Here is a 14,547-nt window from a genome sequence, read left to right as displayed (position 1 = left end):
CCACATACAAGGCCATTTCTTACAATTATTTCATGAAGGCAGAAATATTTCTTTTTTAGAAAAGAGATTTGAATTCAGATGAGGCAGGCTAAACGTAAGAGCCAGAATCAACCAATTTGTCCTCTTTTGCCTGGCTGAGAAAGTGAACCAAACTTCCAGCAGATACAAGTCAAAGCAGGAGAGGGACATGGGGATGAATCAGACACAACCCCCAGAAGGTACTGAAAGGACTTAAAAGTAGGGCTGAGGCTTCCTTGAAGAAGAAGAAATTCTACCTGTGGATAGCAGCTTCACTCTGTGCCCCAAACCCCAGGCTACCCTTCCTTATGGATTTCGGATTCTCCTAGTCAGCTCCCAAAATCCTGTAAACCAATCGCAACAAATCTCTCTTTTTTAAATTGAAGTATAGTTTCAGGTGTATAGCATAGTGGTTCAGTATTTTTACAGACTATACTCCATTAAAATTTATTACAAGATAATGGCTATAATTTCCTGTGCTATACAACATATTCTTGTTGCTTATCTATTTTATACATAGTAGATTATCTCTCTTAATCCCATACCCCTAATTTGCCCCTCCCCCTTCCCTCTCCCCTTTGGTAACTAGTTTGTTCTCTGCATCTGTGAGTCTGTTTCTGTTTTGTGTATACATTCATTTGTATTATTTTTTAGATTCTACATATAAGTGATATCACAGAGTATTTGTCTTTCTCTGACTTATTTCACTGAGCATAATCTTCTCTAGGTCAATCCGCATTGCTGCAAATGGCAGAAATTCATTCTTTTTTATGGCTGAGTTCCATATATTATATATATATATGTGCCACATCTTCTTTATCCATTCATCTGTCGATGGGCATTTGATTTGCTTCCATGTCTTGGCTACTGTAAATAATGCTGCTCTGAACCCTGGGGTGCATGTATCTTTTCGAACTAGTGTTTTCATTTTCTTTGGATATATACCCAGGAGTGGGACTGCTGGATCATATGGTAGTTCTAGTTTTAGTTTTTTGAGGAGCCTCCATACTGTTCTCCATAGTGGTTGCACTAATTTATGTTCCCACCAATAGTGTACGAGGGTTCCCTTTTCTCCACATCCTCACCAACACTTGTTATTTGTAGACTTTTTGATGATAGCCATTCTGACAGGTGTGAGGTAATAGCTCATTGTTGTTTTGATTTGCATTTCTCTAATAAACATATTTCTTGATATCTGTCTCCTACTGGTTTTATTTCTCAAGAGGAACCCTGGCTGATACAGTATGTCCTTCAGATGGGTTGTGAAGATTAAATTAAGTAGTGTGTTACTGTATAAGAAGCACCTGACACAGTGCCAGGAACAACAAAACGGAGTTGCAAAATGCCAGTTACTATCATGATGGCTTGGAAAACACAAAGTTGAGTCTAGCTGACTCCCAACTTGACTCTTCACCCAGTAACTTGGTCAAGAACTGTAGTTACTGGTCTGGCCTCTATCACTAACTCAATGTAACCTTGAGCAAGCCACAGCCTCTAAGGGCCCTGGTTTCCTTTCTGTAAAATGAGGGACTGTGAACCAAATGATTTTTGTACAAACTCTTTCAGCTTTGATGTTCTCTGGGTTAGTTTTGACCCAATTTATTAGATTTTTATTAGGTCGCTCTACTTCTTCCAGCCACCAGACAAGATCTTTTTCATTACTGTTACATTCAAGGCTGCTTCTATACAAATGACCCTCTAATTACTGGGTGGTTTATGGCCTAAGAATGCACACTAAGTTTAATATTAACCTGAGCAAAGCATTTCTGTTATTTTAGTCAGTGATTATACAGCTCCTGTTCTACCCCAGAATACTGGCCATATGGGATGTAAAAAAGCATTCAATCTGTTCCCTGCCCTCAAGGAGCATAGGGGGACATCTAAAAATCCAATACTACTAAGGGAGTATATAATCAAGTCTAAGAACCACAGGCTTTGAGAGAAAAGGGACAATAAGATCACTCTGGGCTGGAATGATCACAAAGGCTTAGTAAAAGAGGCAGGGATTTAGATAGATGAAATGCCTATGTAAGAGATGAGAAAGAAGTTAAATCTTCTGCTCTTGCTGTGTGTCATGTTTTCCAAAATTGAATGTGTGAGATTTGGGGAGCTCTTTATATTGTTGCTTGCCTTTGTCGCCGCAGATGATAGACAGGTGGCTGCTTCATAACTTCGGGCTTTCTCTCCTGTCCTCCCTGCCATGTCCTGTGCAAGGATGAATGGGCAGCATGAACTTACCTGCAGACACCATGGCAACCCCCATCATCCATGTATTTGGGGACCCCCCTACAGGAGATTAAGTCCCATTAAGGTGGGGTCCATGCTTCTCTTGTCTACTGCATAAATATTTATGGACTAAATCACTAAAATCACTGCTCTCCAGAATATAGGAGACATAAAGGGAAAGGTTTCCCATCTGAAACTTTCAATGGCGTTAAAACTCTAAAAACAGTGATTCTTATACTTTGGAAATTCTTTGATTTTCAATGTCAGCCCAATCTGAATCCCTGCTCCCACTCCCTGCAAAATGTTGCTTAAACCCTACTGGCAGGGCTTCTTATCCAAAGAGCCATTGACAGAACTACTGCCAAAAACTTGCTGGAGCTGAACAAAAAAACCAGTGGGTGTGGACAGAATTAACGTTATGCTTGAATGACAAGCAAACACCAGAAGAATTAATTTTACAAGCTCACCTTTGAGATCAGATAACAGCAGCTTGACTTTTTAAAGACAATATTCATTTTTATCAGTTTAATAAATAGCTCTTAGCAACACTGACAGTTATCTTTAATGGACAGAAACAGAGAAGCCTTATTAACAGTTACATTTAAATTGTTAACTAATCTTACTTTAGTTTATTGCCTCTTTCATGATGATCTTTTGCTAAATGAGTCTAAAAAAATACTTGGTGATGTGTGTAAACAAGCCAGAAATTCACAAGACTGTGGTCTAATGAAAGCAAATAAACAGGGCTTACAAAATAATTCAGAACACTGAAAGAGGCAGTGTTTGGGGCGTAAATATAGATTTTTACAAACAAGATGTTAATAATCATAGGTCAATATTCATATAAGGATTGCTATAAAGATTAGAAGTGGAAAAAAATGTCCTCTGGATTCAGAAATGTCTCCTAGTCAATTGCAAAATAATTCTGTATATAGGTTATTAACATTTATAATCCAACAGATTTTTGCAAATGTTTACTGACCTCCAACTACGTGCAATGAATAGTTCTCAAAACATACTGCCTCCCATCAAGGCAATCAGTCATTGCATTTTTACCCAGGGCTGGACTAGGGGTAGTCCGGGTCATGTAGTGTACATACAATGTTCTTGCCTGTCCCGCCTCTACGTATTCCCCCCTCTTCTGTTAACAACACCTGAAGTTTCCTTTGGGGAACCACTCTCCCCCATTCCACACTATGTGTTTCTATGGGATTGACCCCATCCTCCCAGCTCCAAGGGTATTCAGGTGATCATGATCTGCTCAGTTGTCTTTTGGCCACAGTAATTGATTTAGAGGTGGGTATAAATATAGACTGAAATAGAGACGAGTTTGGTGATATAAGCCAGGCTAACAAGACTACATTCTGGGCTTCTGTTGGAAAAACGTGTGCAAGAGAAGCTTTCTTCCCACAGATTGCAAGCTGTAAGGGTGATGAGCTAAGACCCTGCCTAGAAAGACACCAACACAGAAGATGAAGAGGGAGACCAAGTGCTGTTGGGTATTTTCCACTTGCCCCCAGATCTCTCTCCTGCTCTCTACCAGCTGACTAAATGGACTCGATCTACGTCTCTTCCCCTTTGGCTTCGAGGTGGGAATGCTGTCAGGAGATCAGAGACATTAGATCATTTATTTCCCAGTCCCTTTCTGTGGGGTCCCCTCAGATTAACTGTCTCTCTGCTGAAGGCTATGGCTTCTGTCAGGGGACCTGTTCATATAAGCTCACTGTCTTCAGGTTCCAGGATCCGTACTTCCTTTACTCCTTTAGGCCTAGAGATGGTAACGATGTCCCACTATTAACTGTTACTTGCTCTGGTACTTCAATACCCCTTGTAATTTCCCTAAACCCTGCTCTCATCTTTGTAAGTAGTGCTCTTTTTAAAATCTGCACACAACACCACCAAGGGGTGGGCAAAACACCTAAGCCACCCTCTGGCCCGACCCCTGGACACACCCCTACCCTCACCCCATATAAGGAACAAGCTTGCCGCCCCCCCCCCTCAGGGAGTGAGCAAGCAAGAGAACCTGTTGTTTGTTCCCGCCCCCTGTTGCTGCAGCAGGGGCCCCAGTAAAGCCTTGCCTGAAAAAAAAAACCAAACACCTAATTGGATGGAGCCATCTAATCCTGCCAGGACCCCGACAAATCAAATGACATTATTTGAGTTCTGGATTCAGACATACTTAAAGATAATGACACTCCTGACTTCTCAGTTACTTGAGCCAATAAATTCCCTTTTTCCTTAAGGCTGTTTGAACTGAGTTTTCTGCTGCTTACAACAGAGGGTCCTAATACAGTTTGTTAGGTTCTTTTGATTGCATAGACTTACACAAGACTCTTAAAAAAGGGGAGGTGGCATTGTTATGGACTGAATTGGGCCTCCTCAAACTTTTATGTTGAAGTCCTAACCCCCAGTACCTCGGAATGTGATTGTATTTGGAGATAGGGTCTTTAAAGAGGTAATTAGGTTAAAAGGAAGTCATTACATGGGCCCTAACCCAATCTGACTGGTATCCTTATAAAAAGAGGAGATCAGAACACAGACATGCACAGAAGGAGAACACTGTGAAGACACAGGGAGAAGACAGCTATCTATGAGCCAAGAAGAAACCAACCCTGCCAACACCTTGGTATCAAACTTCTAGCCTCCAGAATTGTGACAAAATAAATACCTGTTGTTTAAGCCACTTAGCCCGTGGTACTTTGTTATAGCAGCCCTAGCAAACTAACACTGACACCTATAAACTACAACTGGGAAAGACATTTCTAGAGGCCAATGACTCTCTCCAGCTCTCTGAGCCAACATGGTTTCTTAGCTAAGTTATCTGTGTCCCTCGGTAAATTGGTTCCATTTACCTTTATTACTCACTGGCCAACCTTTCCATATTCCCCACAATCCAAAGGAACCTAAACTAATTGGCTTGGCTAACTACCATTGATACTACTGGAGCAAGACCTTTGCACTGATCCACCTCATGGCTCTCTGGCCAGCAGTGGGTAAACTGCTTTTGGATCATATGCCTTCATCTGGTTCCACCGGCGGCTGCCATGTGTAGGGGACAAGTACATGCTGGTTCCCTGCATAGAAAGTGGTGGGAGGGTCAGTTTCAGGGTGAAAGAGAAGCTGGAAACAGCTGGTATTTGACAAGTCCAGCATTTGGTCTCCTGGGCTACTGGCATTAATAATTACAGGAAAACATGAATACCAACACATATTGCTCATATTTGGCTTCAATTTTACTGTAGTAGCCAGTTTCTCATTTGAGTTACTCACAAGACCCACTTTCTTGACCTTGAGTTTTATAAGATACCCTAGAATCCTTACAATAACCACACTGCTTTGCTTGACCCCGTTTGATGTGTTTATTACTTGAAAACAAAAAAAGCCTTGATTAAAATAATTTCCAAAGAGAACAGTAATTCTGTCCAGGGAAGAGGGATCTGTTAATGAGTAAACACGACTTTTATGGATTATTCCTGACATGCTATCAACTTCGTGACTATGCTTTGATCTCTTTACTTCCTCGTGCACAGAAATGGAAGGAATACTAAAGGACGTCTTCCACCTCCCAGTAATGCTGCCAGAGAATCTTAAGAAGGTGCCTCATGGGGTCATCTACTCCCACCTCAGACAGGAATTGTTTTCTTCTAGTTTCTGGAACCCTAAAGAAGAGAATTTTTTCACATTTCCTGAAATGTTAACTTTTCCCCCGTCTCCACTGACTTCCCAGCAGCTCTTTCTTTACTTACTTCCCAATACCACAGAGACAGAATCAAATGGGCACAGACGTAAGTGTCACAATTTGTGGCGCTGACACCACGTACCCGGCAGTGTGATCCCATTCCTGTCAGTAGTCATTTCCCCCTTGGGGGAGGTCAGGAGTGGGGCGTGGCAGCTGGGCTGGGCTGGGGGGGAGCTTGTGGGACCCTGAGGCTCTCAGGCCTCCTCCTGCCCAGGAGGTCCATCCAGCAGCGTGACCAGGGCCATTTCCCTGGCATCCAGGGGCCTGCAGGTGTGGGAGTCTGAGTGCATGGGAGAAACTTGATCCTTTTCCAAAGCTGAATATTTGGGGACAGGCTGGGGGGCGTGGCACACGTGGAAAGCCATCTTTTATTTACTAGAGACAAAATGTAAAAACACTGGAAGATTTGGGCTTCCCTGGTGGCGCAGTGGTTGAGAATCTGCCTGCCAGTGCAGGGGACACGGGTTCGAGCCCTGGTCTGGGAAGATCCCACATGCCACGGAGCAGCTGGGCCCGTGAGCCGCAATTGCTGAGCCTGCGCGTCTGGAGCCTGTGCTCCCCAACAAGAGAGGCTGCGATAGTGAGAGGCCCGCGCACCGCGATGAAGAGTGGCCCCCACTCGCCGCAACTAGAGAAAGCCCTCGCACAGAAACGAAGACCCAACACAGCCAAAAATAAAATAAATTAATTAATTAAAAAAAAAAAAAAAAAACACTGGAAGATTTAAGCTGAGAGAGCCGCAAGATCAAATTTGCACCATGGAGAGATTACTCTGGATCACTTTGAATGGAGAGCATTTGGAGATGGGCAGGCTGGACGTAAAGCCGGGCTCAAAGGCTGTTGTAGGAAGCCAGGCTAGAGGTGACGATGGCCTAGAAGAACTGGAGCCAGTGGGGATGAAGAGAGGAGGGCACTGAGAAAAATGTAGGGATTACAAGTGTGGCTAGGCCTGCTGTCCAATACCCCAGGAGGGACATGTGCAAAGGTACATCTGCGGGGCCAGGATCCTTGGCTTTGGTGTTGAGGAACTGGATGCCATGGCCAGGACCAAAGAAGAGCCCCTCTGCCCTCAGTCCTCCTCTCTGCCCAAGGCCAGGAAAGGACTTAGAGACCTGGCAGCACATTGTAAGTTCCTTAAGAAGGCAAAAGGATCATCCCATTCAGAAGAGGGTGGTAAAAGAGGATTCTCATATGCAGCAGAGGTAGCAGGGTTGGGAAGAGAAATCTCTGGGTCATGCGGAGATGGATACAACTGGTGAAGGGCAAGACAGCAGCCCTTGGGGAGTGCCGAGGAGCATGTAGGTGTGGAGCTGAAAAGTCTCTGTACTCCCCTCAGAAATTAGATACTGACGCAGCCCAGCTCCGGCTGGTCTTTTAGGGAAAGGAGCTATTTAAGAGGGAGGAAAACGGGGATTAAAGCTTTGAGTGGCAGTAGATGTAAAAAAATCTTTTCCTAACCATATTTTTACCCCTCGCCTTCCAACTCCCCTCCATTTCAGGGACCACCTGAACGATGAATACTGGAGGCCAGACTTTTGTCCGGTGAGGTAGAGTATATTATTGTCATGTAACTATTTGCTCTCTCCTCTCCTTCCTCCATTGACATTAGGTCTGATGGTGTGACTTGCTTTGGTCAATAAAATGTGAGCAGAGACTTAAACTGTGCTTGTGTGGTTTAGCTTAGCCTTTTGCCTTCCTGCCCTTTGCCATAAAAAGAGTCTTTTCCTTCTGCTTAGGCCCTAGAGCAGGGGTAGAGAAGCAGACCTGAACCACCTGCAGGTCAGAGCAGAACCACTGCAGGCAACCTAAGATCCATGAGCCAGATGCCTTTGTTTTATAAGTCATGGAGATCTGGGGGTTATTTATTACACAGCATTATTGCAGTAAAAGCCGACTAACATAGAAATTAGTCCTTGAAAATGTGATGCTGCTGAAACAAAAGCATAAAATATGTGTCTTTGGTCTTGGGACTAAACAGCAGACAGCAAGAAAGTGTTGGAAACTGGAAAAATGATGATCCATCTTATGAAGCAGTAAATATGTGGTAAAACTGTCACCTGAGATAACCTGAAGGCAGAAAATATAACTCATGAATGCGTGGTTTGGGGTGAAGAGATTTCAAGATACACTGTTACTAGCATGAGTTCGTTGTTGCTTTTCATAAGGTCTTTCAAGAAGGCACTGACCTGGGCTTCCCTGGTGGCACGGTGGTTGAGACTCTGCCTGCCAATGCAGGGGACACGGATTCGAGCCCTGGTCTGGGAAGATCCCACATGCCGCGGAGCAACTAGGCCTGTGAACCACAACTACTGAGCCTGCGCGTCTGGAGCCTGTGCTCCGCAACAAGAGAGGCTGCGATAGTGAGAGGCCCGCGCACCGCGATGAGGAGTGGCCCCCGCTTGCCACAACTAGAGAAAGCCCTCACACGGAAGCGAAGACCCAACACAGCCAAAAATAAATAAATTAACTAATTAAAGAAAAAAAAATTTACCAAATTAACAACTATCCAGCTCAAGGAAAATTAAAAAAAAAAAAAAAAAAAAGAAGGCACTGACCTGCTTGCAAGCAGGAATGAAAGAGTGAAGAGTGACTCTATAAATTCCAAGACTTGTAAATTTTAAAATAGAACTGTTTCCCATCTTCAAATGGAACAAGAAAAATTGAGAAATGTTTAAAGCCACAAAGGCTGATTAAGATACTAATAAGACCCAGTCTCAGGACAAAGAGCAAATAAAAGTCACCATCGTACTCTCTGTAAAACCTTTGAATGGATTGAGGTGGCACCCAATAACTTCTTTCATCTGGACAAAATAACTTGTAGAAAAGAAATAAGGACTAGGTTTCACAAAACTTGATAAACTCAAACTATCTGTAATTAAGTCTAGAGAGAGGGAGGCATGACTTGAAAATGATGTGGATATGGCTGTTGCCTCACGGAGCTAACTTGAATCCACACAAAAAAAATTTTAATAGTTTCTGAGAGACATTTAAGTCCCAAAGCAGCCTTGCCGGGATTAAAAAGACTGTGATATTTTGTCTTTTTTTCCTAAATGAGATTGTGACTCTTTGAGCCATAATGAAAGATCTTAGGATAATAATAATGTATCAATATTGGTTCATTAATTGTGACAAATGCACCATATTACTGTAAGATGTCACTAATAAGAGAAACATGGTGTTGGGTATATGGGAACTCTCTGTACTCTCTCAGCAACTTTTGTGTAAATCTAAAACTATTCTCAATTAAGATTTTATTTTTTAAAAAAAGACCTTAGGGTCCCCAACATCCTAGAGGCAGATAGTAGGACGAGGAAGCTGCTCAGCTGCCGGGGAGGACACATACTTCTTCAGATGGGACCAAAAGGGGTAACGGAAAACTACCTCCCCCAAGGTGGAGCCAAGAGCCATGAGAACAATGGAGAGAAGAGCTATTCCCAGGGAAGAGAACTGGAGCCTGAGCAAGGAACATTCCCTACCTCCAGGTTGGGAACTCGGCAATGTTCGCCCAGTGAGATTTTAGAATTGCTACAGATCTGTGACTGCTTCCCCTTCTGCAATGGGCTATTTATTTTTGGAAGCCTGTCTCTGTTCCACTACGGTATGTGGTGTCCCAAGTAATCTAGGATTATGGTATCCCAGAATGAAAGACCCATAGAACATACCTGAACCTGACTCACAGCTCAGAGTACGGCTGCCACAGCTGCCCAGCCAACCTGTAGGCAAGATGTAAAAGTTTTGTTATCGTAAACCACTGAGAATTTTTTGGTACACGGCAAAACTTGATTAATACATCTGGCAAAGGTTCCCAAAGAACTGAGGAATGGCACTAGATGGGATGTGAGCCTACTAAAGGTGAGAGAGTAGGTGGAGGAGAAAGTTGTAGTGCTTCTCTAGACAACGATCAGCTCTATTTCCAAAATCAGGTTAGAGTATTCCAAACATCACATCCACAAGATATATCAGAAATGTCCTCAAATGACTAGAGTCCAGAATTTTATATCAAACTTTAATAATTAGTGATACTATTAAAACCCAGACAATAACTATAGTTCCAAACAAGGTCCTATTACAAAGAAATTCCTTGGGAATGAGACTGAGATATAGAATGCTAATGAATCTTAGAACCTCTTAGATAATTTTTTTGTTTTTGTTTTTGTTTATTTATTTATTTATCTATCTATTTATTTATATTTTTAGAACCTGTTAGATAATTTTTATGAAGAACACACAAATCTTTATAACAAAATCTCAACTGCATTTTTCTAATAAGTATCTTGAAGGCAATTATTAAAATAGACATCTGAGATAAAAATTAACTTCTCTATTTATATAAAAACATTAAAAATTCACTTGTTCATTTTTTGAGCCATAAACTTGCACCCATTAAGATGAATATAGGAAGAATTAAAACTCTTTTATTGCAAAATTATTTGAGTCTGCCAACAATGGATAAATTAATAATAATTTTGACATTTATTTTGCTCCAATGCAAAACTTTATGTATTTAATTTCATGCTAAGCAATATTTGATACAACAAAATACCAACATAAGATAATTCAGATTTATCCATGGAGTTTGTTTTAATGGGAACTGACCTATGTTTAATGACTGCAAACCACTTTAACAGGTTTTACTTGTTTATATAAGAGACATTTTAAAAAAGACATTTATTTTTCACTTTTTCTGGCATTAACTAGGGACAATCTTGCCACAGTTATACTTTACAAAACTACAAGGAAGGAACACTCAATTTGATGTTCATGTGAAATATAATTACCCACTTTTCTTCCTTTACAACATGTACTCCATAGACAGGATGACAAGCCAAGAGGTAAATAATACACTGCCTGTCGTTAATAACAAGTATGAGCTTCTGAAATTATTTTACAATAGCACTTATTCAGAATACCCTTTACTTGCTTTTTGGACTACTATGGATATTATAGCAGTTTAACAAGTACCGCCTGTTTCAAATCAAAGATGTAAATAGGAATTTATTAAATAAATGAATAGACCAGGTACAATCATAAACAAGTATTGTAAATTTTAACATATACAAAGTTTCATCTCTGCCCATGACTCTTAAGGTGGTTACACGGGCAGGCTCTGGGTCCCTATGCCAGGATTGCAGAGAGGTGCAGCTCCTCCACATTGCCCTCAAGAAATATCACACGTTCTCCAAGGCTCTTCAAAGCCCACCTACTGAATGAAGTCTGTCTTGAGTCTCCCAAGCATATGTGAGCTCTTCTTCCTTAAAATCCATACCATATCTGGTTTACCCCTCCATAATAATGATAAAGCTAATAACAGCCCAAATTCCACTGACTTATCCTTGAGAACTTCCAATATGCTTCATCCATGCTAAACTCTACATTCGCCATCCATCTCATTTCTTCTTTGCAGCACTCCTACAAAGCAGGGATCATTATTCCCACTTTATAGATGAGGAAACTGGGCAAAGATTTGAACTCAGGATTTAACTGAGTTTTTTTTGTTGTTGTTGTTAACAATCTCTGATTTTAATGATAGTCAATCTCAAGGGAACGTCATAACCTTCTCCATGTGATCCTTGACTTAAACAGAATCTCATGTGTTTGGCCCAGCTCCCTTAGATCCCTCTTACCCCCAGAATTCCAGTGTATTTTCTCCCCTTAGTTTCTTGGCTCTTTTCAGCCCCACCACCCAGCATACTGCACCAGCCTCAAACCCAAACAGGGTGCTCTTGGCTGAGTACTAGCTTGAGTTACTTCTCTCTCTCATTTCTAGCTGATGCTACTCGTGATCACAGTATCATCGGAGGAGGAAGGTGTAAGCTGGAGGTAGAATAGGCTACCACAGCATTTTGTTTGTTTAAAAAAATGTTAGGCCCCGGTCCCCTCCATTTTTCCCCTCTTATATCCGAATTCTGACACCACTGGCCTGTAGCAGTGTGTAAGAGGCATGAGTTCAAGGTGCCATATGCCTCTCTGGTGCCCGTCTGTGGGCCACATAGAGGAAGAGTATGCTGGAGAGAGCACTGGCCAGGAAGACGACATCAAACCAGCGGTGACAGAAGTTGAACTGCAGCTCTCCGAGAACTTCGGTGCCTATGGTGCGGTACTCCAGAGGCATGCTCACTCGGATCAGCAGCACAGAGGAGACGAAGTACATGCCCATTATCTGTGCTAATAGCAGGACAATGACACTGGAGGACTTACTGCTGGATATGGCATAGAAGAACTTGGTAAGAGTGATCAGCACTCCTCTAATAGACGTGACAATGATTATTCCAATCAGAATGAAGGAAATGTGCTGGGACCGGAACTTCACATCAAATTGGATCCCCAGATAATTCACAGTGATCTCAATGCCTCTTGTGACTGGATCAGTTTTCCCAACTCGGTCAAAAACGATATTAATGGTTGCCATGAAAATTTTCCAAACACAGTAAATAGAGAAAAAGTAACCCAGAAAATTAAAATATTTCCCCTTGAAAGTTTTGGAGTATTCTAGTCTCTCCTTGGTAGCATAGAGATCAGCCGTTTCCAGAAAAAGTTGCCTGCTTAGTTCTTCCAAAGCATCCACTTCCTGTTGAATAAGAGTAAGATTTTCACTTCCTGGTACTGAAGTGGTAACACTCTTTATCATTCCCCAGAATCCTGATGGTTTGTTATGCACCTCCCCCTTCTGGAACATAGTAGCTTCAAGGACAGGATTCAACTCCAAAAATGGTGATCTTAACAACTCAGCTGGAATACTTGGTTTGCATTTGAATTGTATGTGATTTCTGTCTCCCTATTCAGTCGGGGAGTTCTTTGGGTAGGTACCGTATGTGACCGGCTCTGTATCACTTTATATCCCTTCATAGTGTCTTGCATAGTAAGAAGTAAAAACAAATACTGGATTTTCTATATTCCAAAAAGCAGCTACTCTTTCCACATTTAAATGTCTCTTAAATTGGAACACACGTTCAATTGGTGTCTTGATTTACATGGTAGTCTTTTCCTTCTTTCTTCTCCTAAAAAGCTGTTATTAGCCCTTAGGTGCTTCCTATCGATATAATCTTAGGATCAAGTAGTAGTTAAACTTGGATAGAAGTTTAACTACCAGAGAAAAGATTAGGTCACTGTGGAGGTAAGTTCCTTTAGATTTCTGAATGCCACCTGAGTATTAAGCAGAGCAGAAATTCAGAGGGGAATCCATTTGAAAGTGAAAGGGAAGGTAATCAGAGGTAGCTCATTAGAAATAAAACATTGTGAGTTCAGTGGGTTTCAAGGGAACATGCAGATTATACTAAGATCTCATGAGGAGGGGGAAACTGCTGAATGTTTATATCTCTGTGATGCCCAAACTGAGGTAAGACAGAAACACAGATGGGGGGTAACCAGAAGTCCATGTCCATCTGACTCTGACTGCACATACTCTCCTACCAGATGTCCTGGCAATGGCATTAGAATGAGAAAAATCATGTGAAAATACTGTAAACAGTCTTTCAGGCAGGGACATGAGTAGCTTGTCTACTACTAGCTTGAAGGAAGTCCTAGGAGAGTTTGGGAGTGACGTCATGAAGGGAGTCATTATGTATAACACAATATCAAGCCTGGGTACTTTTGTATCCTCCTTGTCTTGCTTTGGACATTGGTACTGTGGCTTGAAAGGTAACGCAGTAGATTATTCTTTCCATTAGCTTGGTTTGGAAAGGGACGAAAGAGAACTGAAAGTAGCTGTGTTGGGGAAAGGGGTCTGGGTTTAAGGAAGGGTTTGTGTTTTTATAAATAGAAGAGACTTGAGAATGTTTTTATGCTGAGAAGAGAGAGTCAGCAGAGAGACAGAAAGAGAGGTAAAAATTAGCTGAAGGGGATAATTAAAGGAGCAAGTTCCTTAAAGTAGCCCCTGAGAGCCTGAATAGGGCTCAGGGCACAAAGAGAGGTATTAGCGTTGGTCTGGAGGAGGGATACGTTTTCAACTGAGCTGAAGGAAGGGTTAAGAGAGGGTACAGATGTGGATGTGTTCAGAGTGGTGTGGGGCTCGAGTTGGGAGAAATAACACGATGACTTCTCAGTTCTTTGCAGAGGAGATAAGTCTCACTGCTAAGAGTGAGAGGGAAGTGGGTCAGACAGAGGGCTTCAGGAGACTGAAGAAGGTTGACAATGGCTGTTCAGTGGACAGTGGAAGAGCTGCCTTGTGTTGAGGGCATGATTGAGGTTGCAGACCATTTGTAGTGGGAGCAGTCTGCATGGTGTTATGAGTTTCTTCAGCTGGGATGACTATCTGGGGTAAAGAAAGGGGAGAAGAGGCAGATTTACCAAGGGTTGAGCTGTTGCTGGAAGAGTTCAACAGGACACTGGAGCAAAGCATCTGAGGTGTGCACAAGAGAGTGGTTGATGGGATGATGGCATCCTAAGCTAAACAGGGTAAATTGGGAAAATTGGTATGGTCAGTGGAATGTAGGCTTCTGTGAGTTTCAAAGAGCAGTTTAATAGGAAGTGGTCGGTTTGGAACGACCAGAGGAGGTGATCAGAGAGCGACTGGAATTAAAAAATTTAGAATTGGGTGATAACAAGATCTGGGGGACTCCACGCAT

The 14,547-nt window shown here is 42.1% G+C and overlaps 2 protein-coding genes across 3 annotated transcripts in view; both read right to left on the bottom strand.

The window, feature by feature from the left end:
• PDE7A (phosphodiesterase 7A) overlaps positions 1-14,547 on the bottom strand; it is a 355,014-nt gene that overhangs the window by 229,484 nt on the left and 110,983 nt on the right. The window contains exon 2 of one of the 2 annotated variants that reach the window (XM_057532072.1): positions 9,646-9,696. The exons of the other annotated variant lie outside the window; for it this stretch is intronic. The gene's annotated coding sequence lies outside the window, so the exon portion shown is untranslated. The remainder of the gene's footprint in view (positions 1-9,645; positions 9,697-14,547) is intronic. 2 annotated transcript variants of the gene reach the window in all.
• LOC103000670 (Golgi pH regulator-like) lies at positions 11,592-12,659 on the bottom strand. The gene has a single exon (XM_057532078.1). It carries the CDS (start codon positions 12,657-12,659, stop codon positions 11,931-11,933), a length of 729 nt encoding a protein of 242 aa, XP_057388061.1. The 3' UTR covers positions 11,592-11,930.

This window comes from Balaenoptera acutorostrata, chromosome 17 (assembly GCF_949987535.1).
Source record: "Balaenoptera acutorostrata chromosome 17, mBalAcu1.1, whole genome shotgun sequence".
Classification (NCBI taxonomy): domain Eukaryota; kingdom Metazoa; phylum Chordata; class Mammalia; order Artiodactyla; family Balaenopteridae; genus Balaenoptera; species Balaenoptera acutorostrata.
This window is presented reverse-complemented; position numbering and strand designations above follow the sequence as displayed.

Bases quoted from the DNA above. Each gene is read 5' to 3' on its own strand.
- LOC103000670 (XM_057532078.1), bottom strand. From the start codon at position 12,659: ATGTTCCAGAAGGGGGAGGTGCATAACAAACCATCAGGATTCTGGGGA.